The 27,735-nt window shown below is 25.2% G+C and overlaps 1 protein-coding gene across 6 annotated transcripts in view; it reads left to right on the plus strand.

Annotated features, from left to right (window-relative positions):
* Positions 1-5,868: 5,868 nt before the first annotated feature.
* LOC136071933 (protein bicaudal C homolog 1-like) overlaps positions 5,869-27,735 on the plus strand; it is a 55,119-nt gene continuing 33,252 nt past the window's right edge. Inside the window, exons 1-12 of one of the 6 annotated variants that reach the window (XM_065797773.1) lie at positions 5,869-6,341; positions 6,823-6,875; positions 10,171-10,240; positions 12,237-12,316; positions 12,494-12,578; positions 15,053-15,123; positions 16,091-16,144; positions 16,312-16,437; positions 24,185-24,250; positions 25,313-25,357; positions 25,467-25,576; positions 26,241-26,340. In XM_065797773.1, coding sequence (XP_065653845.1) covers positions 5,984-6,341; positions 6,823-6,875; positions 10,171-10,240; positions 12,237-12,316; positions 12,494-12,578; positions 15,053-15,123; positions 16,091-16,144; positions 16,312-16,437; positions 24,185-24,250; positions 25,313-25,357; positions 25,467-25,576; positions 26,241-26,340 — 1,218 coding nt within the window. In that variant the 5' untranslated portion in view covers positions 5,869-5,983. Of the gene's footprint in view, positions 6,342-6,822; positions 6,876-10,170; positions 10,241-11,387; positions 12,026-12,236; positions 12,317-12,493; positions 12,579-15,052; positions 15,124-16,090; positions 16,145-16,311; positions 16,438-24,184; positions 24,251-25,312; positions 25,358-25,466; positions 25,577-26,240; positions 26,341-27,735 lie in introns of those variants that run through there. The other 5 variants (XM_065797775.1, XM_065797774.1, XM_065797778.1 and 2 more) reach the window with 5 other exon arrangements.

The following is a 27,735-nucleotide window of genomic DNA, read 5'->3' on the forward strand; positions in this document are numbered from 1 at the left end:
CAGTAAAGATCAAAATTTGTTGATAACAACAAAGTTCTATTCCTCTACTTTTTTTTTTTTCTAGAGTAAAATTTTACGGTTACACGATAAAAAAAAGCCCTCAGGGATGTAAGGGGTTTGCAAACCCATCTGTTTGGATGAATTTTTTATAACATTTTTATAAAATGGTTAAAACTGTGAGTAAATACCTCACAGTTTTATTCATTTTATAAAAATGGGTAAAACTTTTATAAAAAAAACTGTTCTCGTGAATTTTCAGTTTTGTTACTTCTAGGCCGCCATAAGAGTCATGTATCTGTTGAAGCGATTCAACATGGAACTACAATGATAATTTTTCCTCCCAATTACATCCATGAATTGCAGTCACGATACGGTTCAATAATTCGCAAATTATTAAAAAAGCTTTCTCACCATTTAATATACAGACAGGATTTCAAATAGTTGGCATTTTTTTTGAAAAATATTTTAAAGGTGATGATTATTTACTATTGTTAGCAACCCTGGAAACTGAAATGACTCTATCACATGTTAATGGAATAGAGCCTGAGTTGACTGTAGCACATGTTGAAATAAGTAATTTAAACAAAACGTCAGCAAGATTTGTTTCGGTAATCTTATCTGAAGTTTTAGAAGCTTACCCGAAAACATTGCTAAAAAAGTAATGTTAAAATAAAGTAATGTTAAAATAAAGTAATGTTAAAATAAAGTAACTAAAAAAAAAATGAAGTAACTATAAAAGTAAAAAGAGAGATTTAAAGAACTTAAGTATAAAAAGCAGTTTAAACCAAAAGCTGCTTAACAACTTCACTTTTACAAATAACGATAATATAAAAGAATAATCTTGTAAACTTTAGTCTTAATAAAAATCTTGTATACTTCTTAATTGTCTTTGTAAACTTGTTCATACAGTCATTGGATATTTGTTCATACAGTTTTTGTAAACTTGTTCATACAATCGTGGTAAACTTAAATAGCATGTTCTTATAGTCATTATACACTTTAAATTTTTTTAAAAATTGGTACATATATAGAATTGAGGAGGAGGAGGGTGGGGGAAGGAGGTTATAGCTCTGAGCCCCACAGTTTTTGGAGCCCTGGTTCAAAATAAATTTTTGTTTCTTAAAAAACCTTCGAAATTATAATCTTTGAATAATGGAATGAGGTATCTTAGCTTTAGAATAGCTCCGGGCCCCGAAAATCTGCCACTGATAAATGTTGGTAGTGTGCAGCTTGTTTTCATTCATACAATTGAGGTCATTCTTTTAACTAAAATTTATTTAAAAATCTAATACACTAGTGCGTTCTAGGTTTTAATGACATGGCATTTTTTTAAGATGTATTACACAATATACAATAAGACCTTTCAAATAAAGTATTTACAGCACTTAGGTAAAGCAATATTACCCATGTAATTAATGTCATTCATAAAATCAAAAATAAGTCAGAGATCATAGTGCGTCATTGGGTGTGGTGCATTAATCTTTTTTAGGGTAGTAAAGTTAAAATATATCATGTTTACCAATATTTTTATTAAAAAATACTTAATAATAACACAGGTCAACAAAAATTTTTTTTTTTTCTGGTGCCGAGCAAATAATTTGTTTTTTGTATAACATTTCTCATTTTGATTTCAAATATGCAACTCTTTTTTTACCATCACGTCAAGTTGTAAAGATATTTAGGTTCAAATCTTAAGTATTTAAGGTAAAGTCCTTAAATTGTCAAAAAAAAAATTATTCAAAAGTATGTCAACCTGGGTCTCAAAAGAAGCATATTTTCAAAGAGATTTTAAAAATGTTATTCATTTGTAATAAAAATAAGTATTTTTTGTATAATTGCTGAATAACATTCTGTTGAAATTTTTTTAAGAGTCTTTAGCATTTTTTCGCATAATTTTTTTGTTAATAAATTTTGAGGAAAAATATTTATGTTTTCTAAAATCTCTATGAAAATACGCTTCTTTTAAGACCCAGGTTGACATACTTTTGAATAACTTTTTTTTCGACAATATTAGGGACTTTACCCAAAATACTTAAGATTTGAACCTAAATATCTTTACAACTTGACGCGATGGTAAAAAAAGAGTTGCATATTTGAAATCAAAATGAGAAATGTTATACAAAAAACAAATTGTTTGCTCGGCACCAGAAAAATTATTTTTTTGTAATAATAATACAAATAATACATGGAGTACTTTATAACAGGCCTATTCACCGTGCGGATGACGTCATAAACTGAAGGCGAGTTTTTTAAACGAAAAATACAGAAAAAATAACCTGAACTGACATAAAAATTAATTTTTAAGGAAGTAATTATAGTAAACAACAAAAATGCATTAAAAAAATATTAAAAAATAATACAAATTTTTTCTTTTATTCTATTATAGTTATAATTATTTAAATTAATAATAATAATAGTATAATTATTTAAATTTAACAAAAAACAGTTGCTGTTGACCTTTGTTATTTAACACTAAGTTTTTAAAGTTTTTGTTTTGGTTCTTTTTCAGACTTGGGAGAATATAAATTAGAATAGTTCTTAAAGAAAATATTTCACCATGGTTTCTGTTGATATTTAATTTATAGGATTCTGATACAAGCATCATTAGATTGCACAAAGAAGATATGCATGTATTACCAGCTACTTCATGAAACATAATATAGCAATATATTACCCATTGACATACTAAATCACCAGGTATAGTTAATCCTCCACGATTAATTTCCTCAGTAAAATCTCTAAATTTCTCATAATAAAAATATGAATCATCTGAATCTTTGTCATTTCGGACAATATAACCAGCTATGTAAATTAGAGTCATTTTGACATCTATAGATAATATATTTTCTAATTCTGGCAAATTATCAAATATCAAACATTTTTCTTTATTTAAGTAAAAACCACATCTTTCACAAGAATGACCTGATGTAGTAAAATCAAGATCAACACCATATTTGTCTAATTGCAAAAGTAGTATTTTTTTTATGATGTAAAAGTAGTATATGTTTTTATGCATTGCTTAGCCATGTTTTCAAATTCTAACAGCTTTTGAAGAATAAAATCATCAGAAGAGAAAATAGCAGCCCAATTCGATCACACATATGTACATCTGCATAAAGGCTATGAACATTAACAATTCTCCAAAATTCAGTTATTATTGAAAGAAAAGAAATAGTATCATCAACATCTTTTAACTCTGGGTGACATTTTAAAGCACAAACTATTTCTTAACAAAATACTTTCAGACAAGTTGAAACTTTTTGCCTTTCAATTGGTTATGGGAACACAGCAACATCTGTAAGTTTAGATATTTTAATCATTTGATTTGATTCTAATTTATGCAATGCTACAATATGAGACCATTTGGCAACTTTTTTTCTTTATTAACAAAAAATTCAAGTTCCTGTGACTTTTCAACAATCCAATTATTGAAAATGTTTTTTAAAAGACGCACATAATCATACAGAAGATATATATTATCTTTTGTTCGCCAAGGTACACCATCTGTTTCAAATTTCTGGAAAAGGCTTGATTTACCTTGTTACCATCACAAACTATAGAAATAACATTACCACCAGCTGCTTTTATCGCAGATAAAAGAAAAGTAGTTTGTTCAAAAAGAAAATTTGAATCAATGTCACACACAGGGAGCATTTTACATAAAAATTTGAGTCCATTAAACAAAGTAATAACCATAAAACTTAAAACAGTATTTGCAAGAACATTTGGATTATTAACTGCTTTTCCAAAAGCTGTTTCCCCATGGTACTGCAACATAGTCTTTACATAAACTTCATCTAATAGAAGAACGCAGTTTTTATGTGTAATGTCTGATAAGTTTGAAAAAATCTTTTGTAGATAAATATCCTCATGAATAGATTTTACTTTTAATGTTAGTCTTGTTAATGTTGTAATGCTAGGAAGTTCAAAGTTTTCTTGAAGACGATTATATGTAGCACGTGACATTGCAAAGTACTCAAAAGCTTTAATCATTGTTTCAACAGAGTACTTTTTATCTGTAACAGGTTTACCGCTCATTGAAAAAAGATGCTGTTGAATATTTTTTTTTTACTGCTTATCTCATATGAATTTAAAAATCGAACTGCTTTTTCAATATGCTACCATCTATTTAATATGGTAATTCTGTTCTGTGAGTGTTTTTATTAGGCATTTGACTCTAAAGTGAAAAGATTCATACTGAAAATTATTATTTATTTTTAGAACAAACAATGGAACACCTGTGTTATGAACAAACTCTAACAGAAAATCAAAACTTGATTTTCTGTTTTAATATTAAATATATCATTCCATTAAATTTATAGTTTTCTATGTTTGTTTTCAGATCATTACAAGATTTTGTAACATCTTTTAAATTAAAGGTAGACAACTCGTCAGGTTGAACATTTCTTGTTTCTGCATGTGATCTTGAAGTTGTTCTGGGACAACCAGATGGTTTAGGTATTAAACTTGGTTTTACACACTTAAACACAGATGGAGGATCACATGATCTTTCTTTGCCATAACCTTTTGTCGAAACGTATCCAACAAGCCAGTGCCTTTCACAAACAACGGTCTTTCTTATCTGGTATGTTGTCTCTTGGTATAACAGCCAACCACTTTTTTCTGTCTTCTGGTGTTCGAGGAAGACGAAAAGTTTTTTCTTTAAAATTTTTATCGTAATTGCCGTTGCAATTCGTGACACAGCATTTACGAGCCAAGTTTATTACAAAGTAAACTAAAAATTTGAAAATTGACTAAATAACTTAGCAAGCACTTCGACTTTATGTTACAGAATGAAAATAGAAAATACAAAATGTTCGCCTCCAGTTTATGACGTCATCAGCACAGCGAATAGCCCTGTTATAAAGTACGCCATGAAATAATATAATATAAACAATATATATAACAAAATAATATAAATACTTCCAGTTTTAGTTTAATTATGGAACTAATAAATTTTTTTTATCTCTATCGGGTTGTTCGCAGTTTGCAAGACGCTGCTACGACGATCAAAGATCTTGATAAAAATCAATAACATACGGTTAAAAAAAAAATACATAATTTTTTATCCTTTTTATATTCATAGGCTTTTTTATGTACTTTTATGTATTTTTTATGAAAAATTTTTCATAACGTTTGTAAAAGCTTGTAAAAGAAAATTTGGTTCTAATAACCGGAATTCGTGTTTATCCGGCTATTTTATAACTTTCAGCTCTGAAATATTAAATTCTGATTGGTTTAATGAAACTTAAACAAATGAATCCAATAAAGCTAATGCATGATTTTTTAAATACTTTTTCTTTTAAAATCCTAACAGTAAAATCTAATTGTAAACGTATTTTCGTCGTACGTTTTTGATTAATCAAGAAAAAAAAAAAAAAAAAGAAAAGAAAAAAAAAATTAGCAAGCATTAGTTTATAAATAAAATTGTATTGGGTTTAGAGCTAAAATAAAAAGGCAATTGATTTTTCGACTTGCTTTTAAATTGGTTATATTTATTTTACAGGGGGCATCACTCCTACTTTGAGTCGAGGCGAATTTTAAATAGAGGTTTTCTAACAACAGTTAACTGTTGTAATAATTTACGAAATGTACGATAATATAATAATAATATCTTTCTCTTCATGCAAAATACGTTTATGATGATCCAGACAAAAATCAGTGCTGTCTTTTTTAAGATGTTGAAATTTTTCCACAAAAAAGTTTTATACAAATTGCAGGGGGTATTGAAGTATATAAAGAAATATATAGATCTTATAAATTATTCGAAAATGCTAAGAGAATTTTTATTGAATGCAACGAATAAGTTATTTTTAATATTCTTTGAATAATTAATCGTTTTCTTTAAAAGAATATTCATAATTTTAAATCACTTAAGCTATGTTTTATTTGAGATATCATGTAAAAACCTCCGAATAAATTAAGTAAAATTAGTTATGAAGTAAAAGCGTAAAACATATAAAATGTGTTAGGACCATGAAACATGTCGATTGACCAAGGCTTAGGTATCGCAGCAGCTGATGAAATAAATTTTTCTGAAGAGCTAGAGTTTAATGATAAAAATAACTCAGTTTGCGATATCGAAGGTTTGTATATCGCAGCTACTAACCAAATATTGCAGAGTCCTGAGAAAAAGCAAGAATGTAATAATAATAACACTGTGTGCGAAGTCACAAATGGGAGTGATAGCATCAACGATATTAAGTTCGATAACGACACGTTTGTTAAACATATCAAGGAAAAGCAACTTACAACAGATTTTTTAGCTAATTCGAAATCTAATGAATTAAATGAAGAGCGATTTCGAGTTGATAGGAAAAAACTTGAAAGTTTATTACAAGGTATAGGTGTTATATTTTGTGAAACCACATGAACATTAGGTTCGTATTTGTTCGCATTACACCACATTAGGTTCGCATATTGAAATGTTTGTTTTATAAAAACCAATATTTACTTTTTATTGTTTAATATAAATGATAATAAAAGAAATATTATAGTAATTTTATTATAAATTGTAATAATAACAATATTATTAACAACTGTATCTAGTGTTATTATAATAAGAAAGTGTTTAAATTTTAAACAGTGACATATACTTCTAGTAAGTGATTGAGAAAATCTTTGTTATTGTTTTACAAAATACTTTTCAAATAAAAATAACAATCAAGATGAATTAAGTTTCAGCATTTGTTTATTCTAAAGCTCTAATCAAGTCTAGATCTTTAGTCTAGTCTGGATATATATATAAAATATTACAGTAAATAGATTATTTGTAACAAATATCAATGCCTTTAATGTAATATATACATAATATACATTTAGATGAAAAGACAGAAACATTCACTATTGATAATGAAACTGGTTTTTTTAGCCGGGTAAATATTTAATCTTTTTAAAATAAATAACCAAAATTTTTTTAAATTGTTTGTTGATTTGAAACTTTATACAAATATATATATATATATATATATATATATATATATATATATATATAATATATATATATATATATATATATATATATATATATATATATATATGTATATATATATATATGTATATATATATATATATATATATATATATATATATATATATATAATATATATATATATACATATTTAATATATACATACATACATACATAATGTGTATATATATATATTGATCCATATGCATATATATTTATTTATTTGTATATTTATATATTGTATAGAAATAAACACAAACACACACAGAAGTCCACACCAAGTTGTTAATTGCAACTTAATTTCTGAACAAATTACACAACCAAGTTTGCATTAATTATTGAAGTTAAAAACATTTCAATTGTTACTCATTTCTATACCAAATTAATATAATAATTTTTATTATTTTATTTAATTTAAAGGTAAATGTATAGTTTTGGATATGTGTTTAACAAAAGATGTCGGGGCATAGAATTTTAATAATTTAAAAATAAATATAATGTAAAAATGTTATTAATATTTATATAATGTAACATTTATATTTCAATGTAATGTAATTTGTATTATATTTGTTAAATGAAATATGAAGTATTGATTATTTTGTAATATTCAAGTGTTCAATACAAACAAGACAGTAAGAGTAGCATACAGAGATAATTTTATTTTTTAAGAATAAATAAAATAAATGATAAATACTGAATGGTCAAAGCATACATGTCTTGGTGTAAAATATATTTTTAATTTATTGTTATAGTGTTGTATCACCTAAATTAAAATAGTTATCTAAAATAAACTATTTTCTGGAATTAATCTTTGCAGATAAAACAATTTTAGTACAATTTTATTATACTCATCTCAGTAGGTAATAATACACATAAATGACTAAGGGTAAAAGGGTTAGTGAAAAAAAGGGCACTGCACATATAGTAAATGACCGGGGATAAAATTTGATCAGGGTCAGGACCAGGTTTGATAAAATTTGGCCGGGCCAGGGTTTGTGACTGGGGTTGCATAAACATGGATACATCCTAAAGTATTTTTTTTTATTCAAAATTTATGTTATATTTTATATATATATGCATGTATAGTTATATAAAAACATCATTATCATCATCATCATCATCATCATCATCATCATCATCATCATCATCATCATCATCATCATCATCATCATCATCATCATCATCATCATCATCATCATCATCATCATCAATTCTCCTTTGATGCTATTTCTCTAATATAAACAATCTCGAGCATATTCTTTTCTTATCTAAAGCTCCTTTATACAATATGTAATGTGCTCTCTCCAAGTTTTCTTACTTCTACCATTTCCTCCTGAAGCTCTCTACATGCTGATACCCAAATTACTTTATTCTACTCTGAAAAATTTTGTTCGATACAACATTTTTATCTCTGTTTTAATCTTTTTCTAAGATCAGAAATCTAATCTAAGATTATCTAGGTGTCTCGGTTTTTACGTAGGAAAGCGAAAAGCTAAACTAATTTTAATTAGTTTGGTGCTCTCTACGTAAAAATCGGGACAATGGTCTATACGTATACTATACACATACACTGACTAAGAATTTAAACATAATATCAGTTGCAAAATAAACCAAATAAAAAGAAATTAAGTGTCTATTTGAAAAATTAAATTATACAGAATGTTTTGGTATCATGTGTGTTTAAATATGTATATATATATTTTTTTATTCAACCATATCAATAAAAGTTTACAAATGCTGATCGTAAATTAAATTTGGTTACGTGCCACTCATATAGTTACAAACTAGTCAATGGAGTGATACCTAAAAAATATACAAAATATAAATAAGAGAGAAAAAAAAGAAAAGATTGTTAAACAAATAATAATGTAATAATTATAGTAATAATACAAAATAATAATAATAAAGTATCAATAATATTGCAAATAATTATAATACAATATAAATTGTGTGTACATATCATAGATAATAATTCAATTCAATAATTGAAATAAAATGTAGAAATAATAAAACAATAATAAATATAATAAATAAATAATAAATAAAGCTAAAATCAAACCACTTGTTCATAAAAGAAAATATATACCAAAGGCAACTTAAGTACAGAGAGAAATTATAAAGAAATACACTCCAACAATATATTTTCAAATTGAGTCTGTTGAGCAGTAAATAATTCGTAACATGGGGATATTTTTTTTTTAAACTTTTTTAATAATGCAGGAATACACTGGTTCCATTGGGAAATACATTGTTGTTTTATGGAAAACTTATTTAATTGTGCTGAAAAAAGAAGAGTATAGCTTACTATTTTCTGTATTCCTGGTATGATGATTGTGGATTTCATTTGTTTTAATAAAAAAATTTAAAAAAGAGTTTTGTAGTTTATTTTGGAGAAAGTCAAACACAAAAATTGTAAAACTTTGTAAAACAAACACAATTGTAAAACTTTACAAGATCATGGAGATGGGATGTTATCTCTCATTTCTTGCATATTCACTCTCTATATATACACACACACATACAAAAGATACTGCAAAGGTATTAAATTATATATTTGCACCATTTGAACCCGGGTTTTCATTATTATATATATATTATATAAATCGGATATGCATACCCAACCTGTTTGATTAACTGGTCTAACAGGGCTAGTGGTTTTGGGATTTAGAAAAACAAAACCCAAACCCAGTTCAAATGGGTAATTTCTTAGTCTAGACCTGACCCATTCACAGTCCTACATATATAGATATATATGTGCGTGTGTGTGTGTGTATATATATATATGTATATATATATATATATATATATATATATATATATATATATATATATATATATATATATATATATATATATAAATGCAAATATTTTTGTATATCTTCCATCAAATGTCATTAATGATTTCATACTGAAATAGCTGTTTAGGGCTTCAGTACATATATCAACTGAGGATTTGGGTTTGGGTAGGCATTATTTAGATATGAAGAACTTTTTTTATGGCAAAAAATTTTTTTCCTATATTATTTGTTTTAATCTTCTTTTTCTGAAAAAAATGTTAAGTTTAAAGTTGGCATTTTAAAACTTTGAATGTGCAGAATATGACATTTTAAAACGTAGTTTAAAAGTATGTGCAGGAAACTGACCTAAACCAGTAAAAGTGTTTATATATAGTTTGTTGATTTTTCTTTTTTTTATGTTAGATAGAGCAGGCTACAAATACTAAGATTACATGGCCTACTAAATTAAAAACAGGAACCAGATCCAAAAAAGGTAATATATATATATATATATATATATATATATATATATATATATATATATATATATATATATATATATATATATATATACACACACACATTTATATATATATATATGCATATATATACATATATATATATATATATATATATATATATATATATATATATATATATATATATGTGTGTGTGTGTGTGTATATATATGTATATATATATATATTTAGTATATATTTATATATATACATGTATATATATAATATATATTTATATATATATATAAATTTATATATAGGCATATATATACATATATATATATATATATATATATATATATATATATATATATATATATATATATATATATGTGTGTGTGTATATATATGTGTATATATATATTTAGTATATATTTATATATATACATGTATATATATAATATATATTTATATATATATATAAATTTATATATATGCATATATATACATATATATATATATATATATATATATATATATATATATATATATATATATATGTATATATAAATATATATAAATATATATAAATATATATAAATATATATATATATATATATATATATATATATATATATATATATATATATATATATATATATATATATATATAAGTATATAAGTCATTTATAAAATATATATTATTTGTAAAATAGATATTTTATAATTTGAAAAAAAAATTAATTTGAAAAAAAATATTAATAATTGCACAATAATTGCTTTTAAATTAATTACATTAATATAATTTAATGTTTTAATATTATAAATATAATTACAATTAAATTTATGCTACAATTATCTAATATTTAGTAAACTCAATAATTTGTTGTTACATAAATTTTAAATTTGTGTTTATGTTTTCTTTAAAATGAAGACTTTTTTGAGGCATGTTTTCTCTGGTTAAATCACTTGCTGATTGAAAATCCTGGTTGGTATTTAGCACTCAACTGTTAGCACATAAACAAGCACTTAGTTCATGTCTGTTCTAATAGTTTCATATTGGGTACAAACAAGCACTCTCCTTCTTTAGTTTTATTAGGCTAGTATACATTAAGTTTTAGTATTCTTATTCTCAAGTAATGGAGAGCTGTTTTTATGGTTGTTACAAATCAATGGTTAAATATTCAGGTCAAGTTTGATCAAATTTAAACACACTTTCATCTAGAAACATACTCAAAATGAGAATTTGTTTAGTTTAAAATGTTTGTAGTTTAATTAATCTAAATTATGATTTGATTAGTTGTCATGACAGCTGTGAAATAAATTCTTGAACATTTGAAAATACATAAGATTTTATAGAACATTTTTGATGCAGACTTTTTACACACTGACTTGTTGAATTTAGTGTTTACTCCAAAGTATTAAATGTTTTTTTGTTTTTCTTGACTAACTGGATGTAAATGGCTGAGAGACATTGCTGCACAATTTAAGTTACATTAAAATTAGTTGACAAACCTACTTTGTTGGGTATATATAAAATTTTATCAAAGTTTTATTGATTGGTTAAAAAATGCAAGAAGTCGTCAGTAATAATAAGGATCTTGAGTTAGTACAGGCTTTGCATTCATTTATGGGAAATCAACTTTCTCCAAACCCATCACAGATGTCAGATTCAAGAAAACATATTTTTAATCATAGAAAAAATCAAGTGCTTCATCAACAATACATGCAACACCAGAATTTTGAACAAACTCAAGCACATTTAAGATTGCAAATGCAGCAGTTTGGAAATGTTTTTCCAACATGCCAATTAATTCCATGTTAGTATTATTTTTATGTTGGTATTGTTTTTATGTCAGTAATCCTCCATATCTTTTAATGTGGAGTTGATTATTACTTGCCTTTGTTTTTTTAAGTTTAATTTTTAAGATTTTTATGTTTCTTATGAAAAATAATAATATTTAATTGCTGTATATGTGTTTCAATAAAAATGTTTTCTTTTAGTATTATATAATTAATTTTTTGAGATAGATCCTTATATCAAAGTAGCTGGTCTACCAGAGGACAGATTGGCTGCCAAACAAATGGTTCTTTCTATTATGGATACTAAGGTTTTTCTTTATCTTTATAATTTCTTTTCATTGTATAAAATTAAATTAATAAGTTAATTTTAATCTTGAAATTTTTTATGTGTTTTTAGTCAACCAAAGTAGCTTTAAAAATAGATGTTTCATTTGTTGACCATTCATGTATCATTTTAATCTTTAAATTTTTTAATGTTTGTTTAGTCAACCAGAGTAGCTTTAAAAATGGACGTTTCATTTGTTGACCATTCACATATTATTGGCAAAGGCGGAAGCAGCATTAAGAAAGGTGAAAATATTTAACAAATAGTTACATAGTAATCAGAGTAAAAAATTTCAATATTAAAATAATATTTATTATATCAATTTTTATTATATAGATATATTTTTTAATAACAAAAGCACATAATATTGCCTGCTCCTTTCAAAACTTGACAAATGCATTGATTGCTGCACCTGCAGACACCTTAAACTACCAAATGTGCACCTACTAAAACCCAGCATACACGCTTTTTTGCATCCATCTTTATTTATGCAGGTTCTGCTTTATTTTTATTCTGCTAATAATCCCTAACTAAACATTCAGGAATTTCATTTATCACAAATAAATATTTCTTACATTAGGTAAAGGTTTTTTAACATTATCCAGGACTTACTGAAATTACAATGAACAGATTCTAAGACTTATTTTTTTAAAAGCTTAGCCCTTTGTTTAAAAAATCATATGTATGTTTTGCTAAGGTGTGTAATTTAGGTGATCTCTTAATGCTTGTTTAAAGTAAGCTTTTTGATACTCTTTGATTCTTATGTCATAAATTTTAAAGTCATTTCTAAACAACTAACTTTAACATCTCTCAAACATTTAAATGTTTGTAGTATGAAAGAAAGGTATTTATCATTATCCAGTATAAGAGACTTGATCAAATCTTTTAAAATTATTATGTTATTAAGAAATTTTAAACTTTATCCTCCCTTAAATTGCTCATCATGAGCTATGGTCTTTCAAAGCCCAGTTTAACATTCCAATCTTCTGCTTTAAAAGAAAATTCATCAGGTTTTATATATTCATCAAGATTATATTCACCTCCTTAAGGCCAAGAAGGCCATTATAGATGAGGAGGCTACTTAATAGTGGTTATAACCCTCTCTCAACTCTATAACTCTGAAACACGAACCTCAACGAACAAGGCCGCTGCACGGAGAAACAAGTTGAGCACGGTACTACAAGGGACTAGGGGATTGAACTCGGAACCTCTTGCTTATGAAGCGAGCGCTTTACCACAACACCACTACCACATTTTAAACCACTTACAAAGCATTTTAGTATTTCCACTAAGAAGATGTATTTCTATGGAGAATGAATTTTTATAACCTTTTTTTATAACATAGATTTATAAGTGATCGGTTTATGCACATTTATGATAAGATGCAGCTGATAATTTTGATTTTTTAGTTTTAGCTTATGAGGTAGTGAGCACTTTACCACTATTACACTACTTACCTAGCTCTTTACTTTACTACTTGTACCATTATATTACTACTTGGTAAAGTTAAACCTGATTTTTAATTATTAAACTTCGATCATAACTATTAGCTACAAAGTATGGTTTAGAGATTTATTTTAATTTTGTGTGACACAAACCTGTTAAGTTTCTAAGAAGAAATTTTCTAAGAAGAAAGTTTCTAAAAAGTACAACAATAAACACTTATTAAATAAACCCTCTCTCAACTCTATAACTCCGAAACACGAACCTCGACGAACAAGGTCACTGTGCGAAAAAACAAGTTGATGAACTTATGAACGTTGATGTAAAATATCATTTAAACCCTTTTCATAATTATTTTAATTTAAGTTTTTTTTAAATCAAAATTTATTTACTTAACATGTATTGCAAAATGCTAACAAATACCATAATAATACAGCAGGCAAGTCATTTATTTGCTAGTATTGTAATCTCAAATGCAGAGGTATAGATTTAACCAAATAAGAAATAGGGATTAGAATGAATTTCACAGCTTCAAAGAATCCAGATTTTAATTCACTTTTAGTTAATATTAATGAAGAAGCTCCACCATTTAATCAGTTTATGTTTCTTGATAAAGTTGTTCAAATTACAAAACTATAAAAATATGTGATTAGTGGAAAATAATGATCGTGTGAACTAGGAGTTTCTGGATTTTCTTGATTAGCAATTTACTACTATTTCATCTGCAGGAGTTAAAAGAGTATTTTTATTATTTGGTCTTATACATTCCAACATAAGAAATTGACAATTTGTAATTATACCATAATTAATAGTTCACTGTCAATATTATATTAACTTTTGTTAATCTTTTGTCAAATTTTGTTTGCACAAATCAACATTATAATTTTTTTTTGTTTCAAATTGGTTTAGTTATCATTTTGCTTTTATGATCAAAACTAAGTTTATATTTTATGATCAAAACTAAGTTTATATTTTATGATTAAAACTAAGTTTATGTTTTATGATCAAAACTAAGTTTATATTTTATGATTAAAACTAAGTTTATGTTTTATGATCAAAACTAAGTTTATATTTTATGATTAAAACTAAGTTTATGTTTTATGATTAAAACAAGTTATTATTTTTATGAATGAAGTTTATATTTTAAAAACCTAAATAAATCTAATTTATATTTAAAAAATCAGATTATTTTTCTTTTTTAAAATAAAAATAAAATAATCTAATATCAACCCTGCTATTTACCAAGTGAAATAATACAACCATTAAAATTTTTTAGTTATGAGAGATACTCAGTGTCACATTCATTTTCCAGACTCAAACAGAACCAGCTCTGAAAAAAGTAATCAGGTAATATATTTATGCTATTTTCTTTTTAAACACTTTCAGAAAATCCGCTCGGCTCACAAGTAAGAGGTCTGAAATCCACCCTACACTTTTTTTGAAGTAGCTCAACCTGTTTTTAAATTTTCAAACTCTGTTTTTCAACCTAATATATTTTTTACTTAAATATAAAAATTAAATATTTTAATTATATTAAGTATTGAACTTATTATAAATTTAATAAACCAATTTTTTTTTAAATCTAATTCTTCCTACCAAATTAGTCACATTGTAGTTAATTTTTCATTATAAAGTAATATAAGAATGTTTATTATTCGAATAGAAAAAACCAGATATGAACAAGCAAAAGACCCATTACAAAATTTTTTTATCTATATAATAATCACACTTTTGATACCATCTTATCCAAGTTGTTAATTTTTTTGTCATTCAGTAAAGTCTTATCCTTTCAAGTCAATGGAACTGTTCCTTCGTGCATAAAATAGTTTTAATTATCTGGTTTTTTTTTACTCAAATCATTTTCTATTGTTTACATTTTCTGTCATTTTTTACTATTTAACTCTTATTCTTTCTAGTAATTTTATTGGTTGATTGCAATCTTTTATATGTTCCAAAAATTTTATTGGTTGGTTGCAGTCTTTTATACTTTCTAGTAATTCTCAATTTAAATAGTGGTTGGTTGCAGTCTAATTTGAAATAAATTCAAGTTTTTTTTAAGTAATATTGAATTAAATCCTCCTATATTAATGTTAAATTATCCAACAATGCAAATCTAATTTGAACGTGTGAAACTACATGGTCTGTAGCAGTTGTACTTTTAAATTTGACAAATAAGTTCTTAATACTATATATAAAGTTTATAAGTTTATATCAGTTTTGTTATTAGATTGTTTATTTTTAAACTTTTTATTTATTATGATAATTTACATTTGACATGTTTTACTACTGTTGTTATTATGCTGCTATATTGCAGGTTTCTATTGCTGGTCCACCTTTTTGTGTTGAATCAGCAAGGCAACAAATTCGAGTAATAATAATTTTTATTTAATTTTTTTTTTTAAATAATTTTTGCACTAATTAAAATGAATTTTTTTTATTTCAGTTTCAAATCCAAGTAAAAATTTTAGTTTAGTTTCATTTTTCAAGAAATTTTATAATATATTTTTAAACAATTTTTTTGTTTTGTTAAATCAGGAACTCCTTCCTATTGTCCTAAAGTTTGAGATTCCTTCATCAGCTGCAGTTGTTATCCCAGATAGTTCATCACCTGCTATTCTGAATATTGCCCAAAGCCACAATGTGACAATCTCTTTTCAACAAGTTAGTCTTATTTTAAAGTTGTTTCATTTAAAAGATAATTTTTTTAAGAAAAGCAGATTTGAAATTATTTTTGAAAAAAAGAATAGGGTTTAGTTCAAGAAATTTATTTCATTCTCTTTAAATATTAAGCATGGAGTAGGGGCAGGCAAAACAGAGGCTAGTATCCAAATGAACTTGCAAAAAAGTTTTCTATTTAACTTTTTTCTTTTTTTATTTCTATAGATGTCTCATTTTAGCTTTTTTCTAGTCATATGATCTCCTTATAATTAGATTTTATTATTTTTTTCTTACATATTTCTTATAATATAATATCTAATATATAATATATTTTTACAGTATAATTTTTTTTAAACATTGTTTTGGTAGTTTTTCTATTTATAAATTTTACCATTTACTGTATATTTTCTTTTCAAAAAAAAAACATTAGCCAAACCAATATAAGTATGCTTATAACAGTTTTGGTCAGTAAGTTTATCCATGTGCAGCCATTGCCTGCCTTTTATATACTGAAGATGTGCAGAAATATTTGCAAATGAACACACCTGATGCAGTGTTTTGCACACTAATTTTAATCATTATTAGATTTTAGACCATCTTTTTATAGGTATTTTGTGCTGTACTTTTGTTTAAAATTGATGGACTATGAAGTTGATTTTTCTTCAAGAAACAAAATATAATTTAAAAATTTGGCACAAGTCTATATATATATGCATGTTATTCTTTATAAAGTTTCATTTAAGTATGGAGTATAGAGTAAAGCATAAATAAAAGATATTTCTATGATGTTTCATTAATTAAAGATTATAAAAAAGACCATGCAGTCTTTTTTTTATCATTTTTAATTTATGAAATAATACATTATAACCTTTATAACAAATTTGTTTAAAAGATATATTTCTTGACAACACTTTTAAAGATGTAAAAATATGTCTTGACATCACTTTTAAAATATATATTTAAGTTGTCTTGACAACACTTTTAAAATATATATTTATGCTATCTTGACATGACTTTTAAAAGATATATTTCTGTTGTCTTGTTAACACCTTTAAAACGCATTCACTAAGTTTCAAAGTAAATTCTTTCTCTTTGTGAAGAAAAATGTTTAAAATCTAGAAAATAAAATTTCAAAGTTGTGCTGAAAAACGTAAACAAAATGTTTTATTTTAGAATATAAATAAAAATTAATAATCTGATTCCGAGCTAAAATTATAATTGCAGCTGCTTTTTGTTTTTCTGTGTATTTAATAATTGTTTTTTTCCTCCGCAAAAGAATTTTTTTTCTTTTCTCCACAAAAGAAAATGTTGTTAAGCTCTTTGAGATTGATTTATTAACATTTGCTGCAGACCTCATTCTTAATAACTCTTTAATATCTTCACACTAAACTTAAACTTTCTTGAAATTTGTACGCTTTAAACATTTTCAGGGCTGTATTGTTAAACAGTTACACTTCATTATAGACTATTTTAATCCTAAAGTTTAGTTTTAAAGATTTTGATGCAATAAAAACTTTTTAATATACCAAACTTAAAAGAAAAAAAGTAGTTTACTTATATAGTATATTACTTTTTATAGTTTTTAAAGGTTATTGAAGAGTGGGTGCAATATTTATAACTTAAATTTCAGAGAAATTTCAATGATGATGATAAAATTTATCAACATCATTGTCATTTTTATTATTTTAAACCATTTACACAAAAAAGTAAAATTCTTGAAAAGCATCATTGTGTTGGTTTTTAATTTTTAAGAAAATATTCATCAAATCAAATTTCAAAATGCTCTAGTTTTTTTGAAAGTTTTTTTTTTATTGCATTTAATTTCTATTCACAAATATTGAGGTTACTAAAAAAAGTGAAAGTTTGAGATTTTAATTTTTTCAGATTAAAAATTTATATTTTTATGTTATTACCTTTAAAAACATGTTAAATTGTGGTAAAGCCTAACATAACAACTTAAAACTTAACTTGAAAAAAAAAAAATGTTGCCTTTAAAATTACATGTTGCCTTTAAAATTTTTACATGTTACCTTTAAAAAAATGTTATTACCTTTAAAAACAGTTAAATTGTGGTAAAGCCTAACATAACAACTTAAAACTTAACTTGAAAAAAATAAAGTTAACCTGGCTAGTTAAACCTGTTAACTTCATTAATAATGTGCAGCCCTAGCCACAGGTTAATTAGTATGCTTATAAAAAAACTATCCAATATAAAACCACTTAAAAAAATGTAATATCTTATATTTTTATTGCAAATATAGATAAATATATAGAATTTGTTAAATAATTCATTCTATAGCTGGTCTAAATGAAGTTTAAAATGTACTGAAATTTGAAAAAAATCTGGTTTGTGCTCAAAACTCTACCCAAAAAAATAAATAATAACAAAGACTAAATAAAAAGGATATAAAATGATTTAAAAAATAGCTTAAACATGATCTAAAGAAAGTTAAATTTCTTATTTTACTTCAAAATTTTAATTCTTTAGTTTAAATATAGTAAAGTTTCAGAAGTTTTAAAATTCTTTCAGGAAAATTTAAAGTAATTTTACAAGATACAAGAAAAATAAACAATTTTGAAGTCTGAACAGATAAAGAAATGCATCCTTGAATTTCTGCATTGAGTAAAAGCAATACAGTAAAAACACAATACTATCTATTACATTAAAAAAGTATTTACTGAACCCTGACTAACAAGTTGGGTTATTGACTGAGCAATAAGGATAAATACAATAAAAAGTACAAATATCAATTGTTTAGTTTAAGTGGAGCATAGTACATATTTGGGTCTTGTTTTTATATTATATGTCTAAATAATTAGTTTTAGTGAATGTCGTTTCACTGTTAGAAATTTTTTGAATGTTGTTTCGCTATTAGAAGTTTTTTGAATGTCGTTTCACTGTTAAAAGTTTTAATTTTACTTATATTGTGGCTGGTTGATGCTGTTCCAGTGCTAGAATAATTTCATCAGTTATGTAAATAAAACAAAAATTAACATTTTTTTCACATTTTTGTTAGTTTATTCTTCAAATTAGAATCTAATTTTGCAAAAAGATTTAACTCTAGCACTTTAAAAGTCTTTAAATTGAAAGCTTGAAGCTGAAAAAATTGACCATGGATGATGTTGTTTGATGAAAAATTGTCCATTGGTGATGTTGTTTAATGAAAAATTGACCATGGGGGATGTTGTTTGATGATACAATAGTTAAATGACTTGAAAAAAAAAATCTTAAAGTAGAATGGTTTTCTCTGAGCTGATTTCTTTTCCAATTGAATGTCATAAAGCAAATGGTTTTTTTTTTCTTTCTAGAATTCATTAAGTCATAATCCATCCCTCCATATAGGAGTATTAAGTAAAAATTTTGTTGAGCTTAAGTCTTCATTATTCTAAATATGAGACATTATTTGAAAATGTTTCTTAATAAATGTACCTTCTTGTGAAGGTACATTATTAACACGAATTTAATATACAATGTATTCTGTACACATAAGACAATGAAGCTCTCATATATCTCATTATACACATGAGACAATGAAGCTCTCTCATATATTTCATGATACTCATGAGACAATAAAGGTCTCTCATATATCTCATGATACACATGAGGCAATGAAGTTCTCTCATATATCTCATGAAACACATGAGACAATGAAGCTCTCTCATGATACACATGAGACAATGAAGCTCTCTCATATATTTCATGATACACATGAGACAATGACATTTTCTCATATATCTCATGATACACATGAGACAGTGAAGGTCTCTTATATATCTCGTGATACACATGAGACAATGAAGTTCTCCCATATATTTTGTGATACACATGAGACAATGAAGTTCTCTCATATATCTCATGCAGATTATCAATCATCAAAATTTGTTTTAAAATATAAAACTATTGAGATTATTTTAATAAAGTTAATTTACATCTATCATTTTATGTAAGTTTAACAACATGCAGTCATAATCTTTATTAGCATTTGACTATGTTGACATAAAAACTGACCTATCTTAGCTTTACTAGAACAAAATTTATTTTGATTGGCAAAATACCCCGAAAAATGCCCGAAATTGTTCCGAAATTATTGGGCTTTAAGCGCAAGGTAAATCTCAATAGGGTAAATACGCCAATTACCAGCCATTAACCATTTACTGGCCACTTTAAAAGCTTTTCTCACAAAAATCTATGGCACAAATTGTCCTAAATTATTATTTAAACTTGATGACTCGATTAAAACTTTCTAAATATCGCTATTTCAGGAAAATTCTAGAAGGTTTTAGTAGCTAGGACTGAATGTCAAAAACATCATATTAATGGTGTAGATGCATCAACCTTAATTTCTATAAGTGTCACCATGTCAAGCTCAATGTTTATTCTCTGTTTCAAAAATTCAACATTTTTAATAATTAGTTATTTTAATTATTATTCTTTTTGAAGTTGGACAAGTTATGCAGTGTTTCAAATTTTTACAGAATTTTTGTTCACCGTAAATTTTTTATTGTTTATTAATTGATTTTCTCTATTTATTCAAAAGGTTTAAAAAATATTTCTTTATCATTGACCATAAAGTTATAACATATTAACTGACAACTATAATGTCAGTGCCTCAATAAATATGGGAGATTGTTAGTGAGCTTCTCTTGCAGCCTACAGGACAAACATGGGCTTCCTCATGTGATAGTGGAGCCTGCCAAATATCTCTAGCAGGATGGTTATAAAATAGAAGAAATACAATGCCTTTTGCAAATCTGAGAGTATGGTAACTGTAGCAAAGAAGTGGAGGAAACTTTTTAACTAGAACAACTGTTCAGCCTAACTTTCCAAATTAGATTGAGCTAGATGATTTAATCAGAGATTTAGATCTTTCTAAATTACAAGTACTAGGTCAGGAATGGCGTGCAATCATGCATGACAATTTGATCATGACTGTTTAAATGTTTAGAAGATTTTTAAACAATAATGCGCTGAAAAAAGAAGCGTTAGCTAAACTAGGAAGAAAATTTAAAAAAATGAAAAAAGAAAATAACTCCTTGCGAAAAAGAAAATATATATGCACTAAAATAAAATTAAAAAAACTCAAAAGCTTAAAGCAAAAATTAATTTTTGTTATGTTTTTTTTTATTACGTTTAAAATAAATTACTTAAAAATTTATCTTTTGAAACGTTTTGTTAAAGTTATGCGAAACTCTTTTATAAATTACTTCTAATGATTGTTTAATGAATGGACAAATTTTATTTAAATTACTAAAAAGTGTTATATATATATTTTTTTATATTTTATAAACATTTATTTTTTCCTAAAAGTTGCACAAAAAAATAAGTTGTTTAAAAAAATACTGTAGTCTATTTAAAATAGTAATTTTTAATCATTTCATGCTGATTAACTAGTCAAGTTAAAAAAATTTCATGCTCTTACTAACTAGTGAAGTTTAAAAAAAAAGTTTTAAGCAATTCTTTGTAAAAATAGAAACAAAAAAAAAAAAAAATAAAGCAGTTAAATCATTCCATTGCAACGGAAGATTTAACTTAACTTATTTGTAATTTAAAGTAATTTAAAAAATTATCTTTCAAAAATTTTTTAGAAAGACATGGGAAAATAGTTTCAAACAAATAATCAAATTTAAGTTTATCGTAAAAAAAGCATGCCTACATAAAAAAAATTTAAATATAACATTATTTGTAAATATACACAAAATACATTTATTTTGAAACAATCACTATAATTACTTTTTTATTTAAAGTCTTCGCATAAATTAAAAACTTTAGAAAAGATCAATGATTAAAAGTTATTTATAATGTAACAATTTTTTTTTGAACGTTTAAATTGTTAAAGCGTCAAAACCGCCGTGGTCGAATTGTAAAGAAAAAATATTATAAGCGTGGCCAGTTACAGCGTGCGATCGCACGCCATTCCTGTCTAAGCCTGTTACTAATGCTGATGGATTGGAGTCATTAAGTTTCATTATCAAGGCTGATGGATGGAATGGCGAAGATTGCAGGACATGTTTACTGGAAATGTCATAATGATCTATATAATGTAAAGATGTGATGTGACATGTTGACTTGAGCATAATCTTACACAATAGCCACTGTTCATAGATTAAAATAATTTATAAAAAGTTATAAATAATTTTTTTAAAAGTAACTATAAAACTTTATTTCTAATTGTCTATCATTCTCTCGCTTAAAATTTTTTAGTGTAATTATTATATTGTTGTTAAGTTTTAAAACTTTATTTTTATTTATTTTACTATTTAAAACTTTATTTATTTCGCTCTTTTAATTAAAAGTAAAGTTAAAAGGCTTACTTAAGATTGTTGTTAAGATAAAAAAGTTTCTTCCCAAAATAAAAGTAAAATAAATGATAGTTACAATAAAATGAAGAACACAGAAGAACACAGCCATACATCCACCAAACATTTTTCAAGTTAAATTTTGATTAAGTCTTATTTTTACAAGGCCATATATGCGGTAGTTCTCGTCTGTAGTGGCCTGCTCGGCCTTGGGGAGCTGAATTCACATTAAAAAAGTTTATATATATGCCCTGAGAACTTCAGGACTACCTAGAGTAGATTTTAAACTAATCCTTAAATAAGTTGGCTGTATGACCTATTATTCACATATGGAAAAACTAATGTAACATAAAACAATTAAAAAATGACATTCTTAGGTAAACAGCCGTGTTATTCTCAGGCCTCGTTAAAAATTTAAAATTCTAACAACTAAAGATCTAAACCAATTTAAGTTTTTTAATAAAGCAATAGAAATATTAATATATGCTATTTATTTTATATTTTTAAACTCTAAAAGTATAGCCCATTATGCAGAGACTGAATTGTAAAATATCATTGTCAAGTTTGTAAAGTATCATTGTCAAGTCTGGCAACTTTGGCAATGCTAACAATTAAAATCTTTATTTTTTTTCCTTTTTCAAACCAAGGTTGTGGGATCACTACATTAAAATAATTTTTTTCATACTATTTTTACAACACTCTTAACTCTATAACTGCAAAACACATATACCGTGTTAAGCAAACTGTGCAGTCAATTAACTAAGTTATACAATAAACAAGCTCTGCAAGTTAAAGCTCTTTAAAAAAAAAAAAAAAAGCACTTTTTAATTCTTTTTATTTCTAATTCTATTACTAATTCTAATACTTTTTATTCTGTTATATTTTAGCAACAATATTAAAAAAACTCAAAAGTTTTTTTAATATTGTTGCTAAAATTGTTGGTCAAACATTTGTATTCTACAACCATCAAACATATGGTTGTATTCTACAACCATCAAAACTCATTACTTATGCTCTAGGGGCACTAAATTCTTGCTAATATAAATTTACTAAAAATAACTTTGCAAATTTTTTTTTTTTTTTTTTTTTTTTTTTTAATTCACCTATCCAAGGCTGAGAAGGCCACTACAGATGAGGCAGCTACTTGTGGTTATAACCCTTTCTCATCTCTATTACTCCGCAACACAAACCTTGACAAACAAGGCTGCTGCGCGGAGAAACAATTTGAATATATAATGCGTGGAGAAACAAGTTGAAATAACGGAGCTTTTAGAAAATAGTTAACAGACAGTTCTTTATAAACAATGTATAACAATTTCAGTTGTCAATAGTTGATATTTCTTCATTAGTGTTTGTTGCATAAATATTCTTCACATAAACTACTTTTTTTTAAAATATTTTTCTAAACAATTAAATTTAAAATATTAATTTGTTTTTAAATTTTTTTTTTAAGCAACAGTGTTCATATGGTTATGTAGCTAGTGTTAGAGGATTGCATTCGGATCCATTTTCAGTTCGAGTATGTTTTTTTATATTTTTATATATACAAACAGATTATTATCTGATTTATACACACACACACACACACACATATTTGCAATTCCAAAAAATGTAAGTTAAATTTCATTTCGGTTAATAAGTTCGCCCTCTTTTTTCCAGACTCAAAACTTTTTAGATTATTTGTTCTTCAGACTGTAGAAATACTTAATACTGAAATGATATTTAAGTTATGTTGTTTTTTGAGGAATTGCCCATATATATGTATATAGACAAGTATATGTATATTTATTTGACTTAAATATATATATATATGTATATATATATATATATATATATATATATATATATATATATATATATATATATATATATATATATATATATATATATATACAGGCATATTATATTTATTTAAATTAAAGTAAGAATAATTTCATGTTTTTGACTTAAAGTTTCATGTGTACAGCAATCATTAGGTCAAATTACAATAATAAAAAATAAATGTCAAACAAACATATATAGCTCTAATATCATTCATCAAGTTCTATTATTAAATATATGTACACAAATTAAAAGTGCTAAGTATATGTATGCTGACTGAAGTAAGGGAGCTACCATTGTGCAGTAGTTAGATTTCTGGCTCATCAAATCGAGAGGTCTGAGGTTTGATGCTGCCTCTAGCCAGATAAGCAATATTTGTTAGGATAGAGGATTAAACTTCCTGGTTAAATACACTTTCCATGTTGCTCTGTGATAAGACAATTAGGTCTTTTTTGAGCACCTTGATAACTAAAATAAAAATGTATATAGATATTGCTGCATCTATCTCTAATTAAATTAATCAACATTCAATTTAATGATTGCTTTAAAAATTAATTCAAAATCACAATATTATTAGATCAATTTGAGTTTTTTTTATTCATTACCAGTTAGCCACAATTTCACAAGGTAACATCTATGTATATATTTACAATGAATTTTCTATTATAAAGTTCTTTATTTATTGTATTTATTTGTATTATTTCAGTCTTTATTTATTGAATATTTCAACAAATAATGTAATTTTTATTAAATTTTGTAGGATGCAGTTTTGAAAGTTCTAGAACATTTGACTGGAATGGTGCCTGTATGTTTTTTTTGTTTTGTTTTTTAATTCATTAATTTAAAATAAAATTAAAAGTTGTCTTTAAATAATTTAATTTTGTTAATATATTTAAAAACATTTTCTTTTTAAGATAACTGTTCCTGTAACAACTCAGTTAGAAGTTGACCCTAAGCATCATATGTATGTAATTGGACGCAATGGTTGTAACATTAAGAAAATTACTCATTCTACCGGAGCAAGGTCAGTATACAAATTAAATATTCCTTTATATCAGTTTAAAGTTTTTTTTAACTTAATTTTTTTAAGTTAATAATAAGTATTTAATAAGTATTATAATAATATTTGTTTTTTTTCTCAAATTTTATAATCATATAATGTATAATTATATAGTTTATTATATAATTATATACTATATAGTTTATTATATAATTATATATTATATAGTTTATTATATAATTATATATTATATAGTTTATTATATAATTATATATTATATGGTTCAGGGATGCTGAGTCCCAAAAATGACTACGGATTTGTTTTTGGTATCCAGGAGCTTTAAAAATATAAGAAAGCTTATGGACTACTAATGGGGAAAAATCAAGACTTTAAGGTTAGAGGAATAAACAATTTTTGAACCTGGAGCCCTTAGGTATAATGACGGCAAGGACTCCAGGACTCCGGGCTTAAAAACAATGTTTTTTCTTATAGCAGATAATAAATCAACCAACATGTTAAGAGCTTCTGGACACCAAAGACCATAAAAAAATAAGGATATAAAGCTGGAGTCCTTTTCAGACTCTGCATCCCTGATATAATTATATTAAGTATATATATTATTTTTATATACATATATAGGCATTTTTATCTTTCACGAACTTTAATATTAACTTTTAAATTATTTTAGTGTTCATTTCTCTGATCCTTTTGATCCAGCATCACGTAAAAGCACTGTAACAATCACAGGATCTATTGAGGCAGCTGTTACAGCTAAAGTGTTTTTGTTGGTATGTAAGTTTTGACTATAAAATATAATTCTGCTTGAAAAATTTTTATCATTAAAATCTATGTTAACAAAATCTGCCCTTAAAAAATAAAATTATTTACAGCAAATTATTTACCACTCTGAAATTAATTTTGACAACACTATTTAGATTTTAAATACACAACACTCAATTTTTCTCATTTTTATAGTCAAACAGTACACATTTTTTTTAAATTGTTTTTAAACTTGCTTAAAACAAAACTTTAAACTTGCCAATGTACATGTGTAAGGTATAGAGTGGTCAGATATAGAGTGGTCAGATATAGAGTGGTCAGATATAGAGTGGTCAGATATAGAGTGTGATCTATACAATTTGTATAGATCACACACTTTATCTGACCACACATAATATTTAGTTGCAACAACTTGACCACAGCTTTTTAGATGTACAAGAAAAACTTAACTTGACTGGTAGTAAACAATTACTAAATACATTACTAAAAAAAAGAAATGAATTCTTACCAACAAAAAAAAACTTAATCAAAAAATATAATTTACTTTAATAATTTCTAAACTTCTCTTTTATAATTTTTTTTATAAAATAACAATTTACCATTAATAATTGTTTAATAAGGAAACAAACATTCTTTAATTTATTAAAGAGTATAATATAATTCTTTATTTGTGTTTTTATGTTTTATTTCAACAATATTCTAATAAAACCAATGCTAGTTGAACTATATAAATTAAAAAGTAAGTTTTTTTTATAATCATCTCATGCTTTGTGTAGTTAACAAAGTTTAAAATATTTGAAACAACTCTTCATAATAAGATGAACTAAAGAAATATTTAATCATTGAGTTACCATAGTAATATTATAACCATCTTCTCTTTTAGCAATGTATTTAAAATATTTAAAAAAATTATATTTGCGCTAGTTCCCTGAATCAGTGGTCTAAAATGATCACTATCCAAACTTCAGACTAAATATACATTTAATAACTTAAATAATAAAAAATTAATCTATATTTATATAAATTACTTAACTTCATATAATTTTGATAAAACTTACCAACTTTATATAATTAAAAAAAAAGTTTATAATTTTCTTTTTATAAACAATCAATAAAAGTAAATCATAGCCTTGTTTCAAAGCGTTTTGCTAATGTAAAAATATTTTATTACAAAAGGTTAAAGATACAAAGTTAGCACGCTGAAACTTATTTTTCGGACATACATGGAAACATGCATAAATTTGAATGATCTCAAAACACCTTAAAAGCCATGGCCAAGTTGTCGCAACTAAGTATTATATCCGTGGTCAGGAATAGAGCGCAATTGTACCCAGTTCCTGACCAAGCCTGCATATTCAGGGTGTTAGCCAGAAATAAATTTTTATACAGCGTTTTTATGAAAT

Source organism: Hydra vulgaris, chromosome 05 (genome assembly GCF_038396675.1).
Source record: "Hydra vulgaris chromosome 05, alternate assembly HydraT2T_AEP".
In the NCBI taxonomy this organism is placed as follows: domain Eukaryota; kingdom Metazoa; phylum Cnidaria; class Hydrozoa; order Anthoathecata; family Hydridae; genus Hydra; species Hydra vulgaris.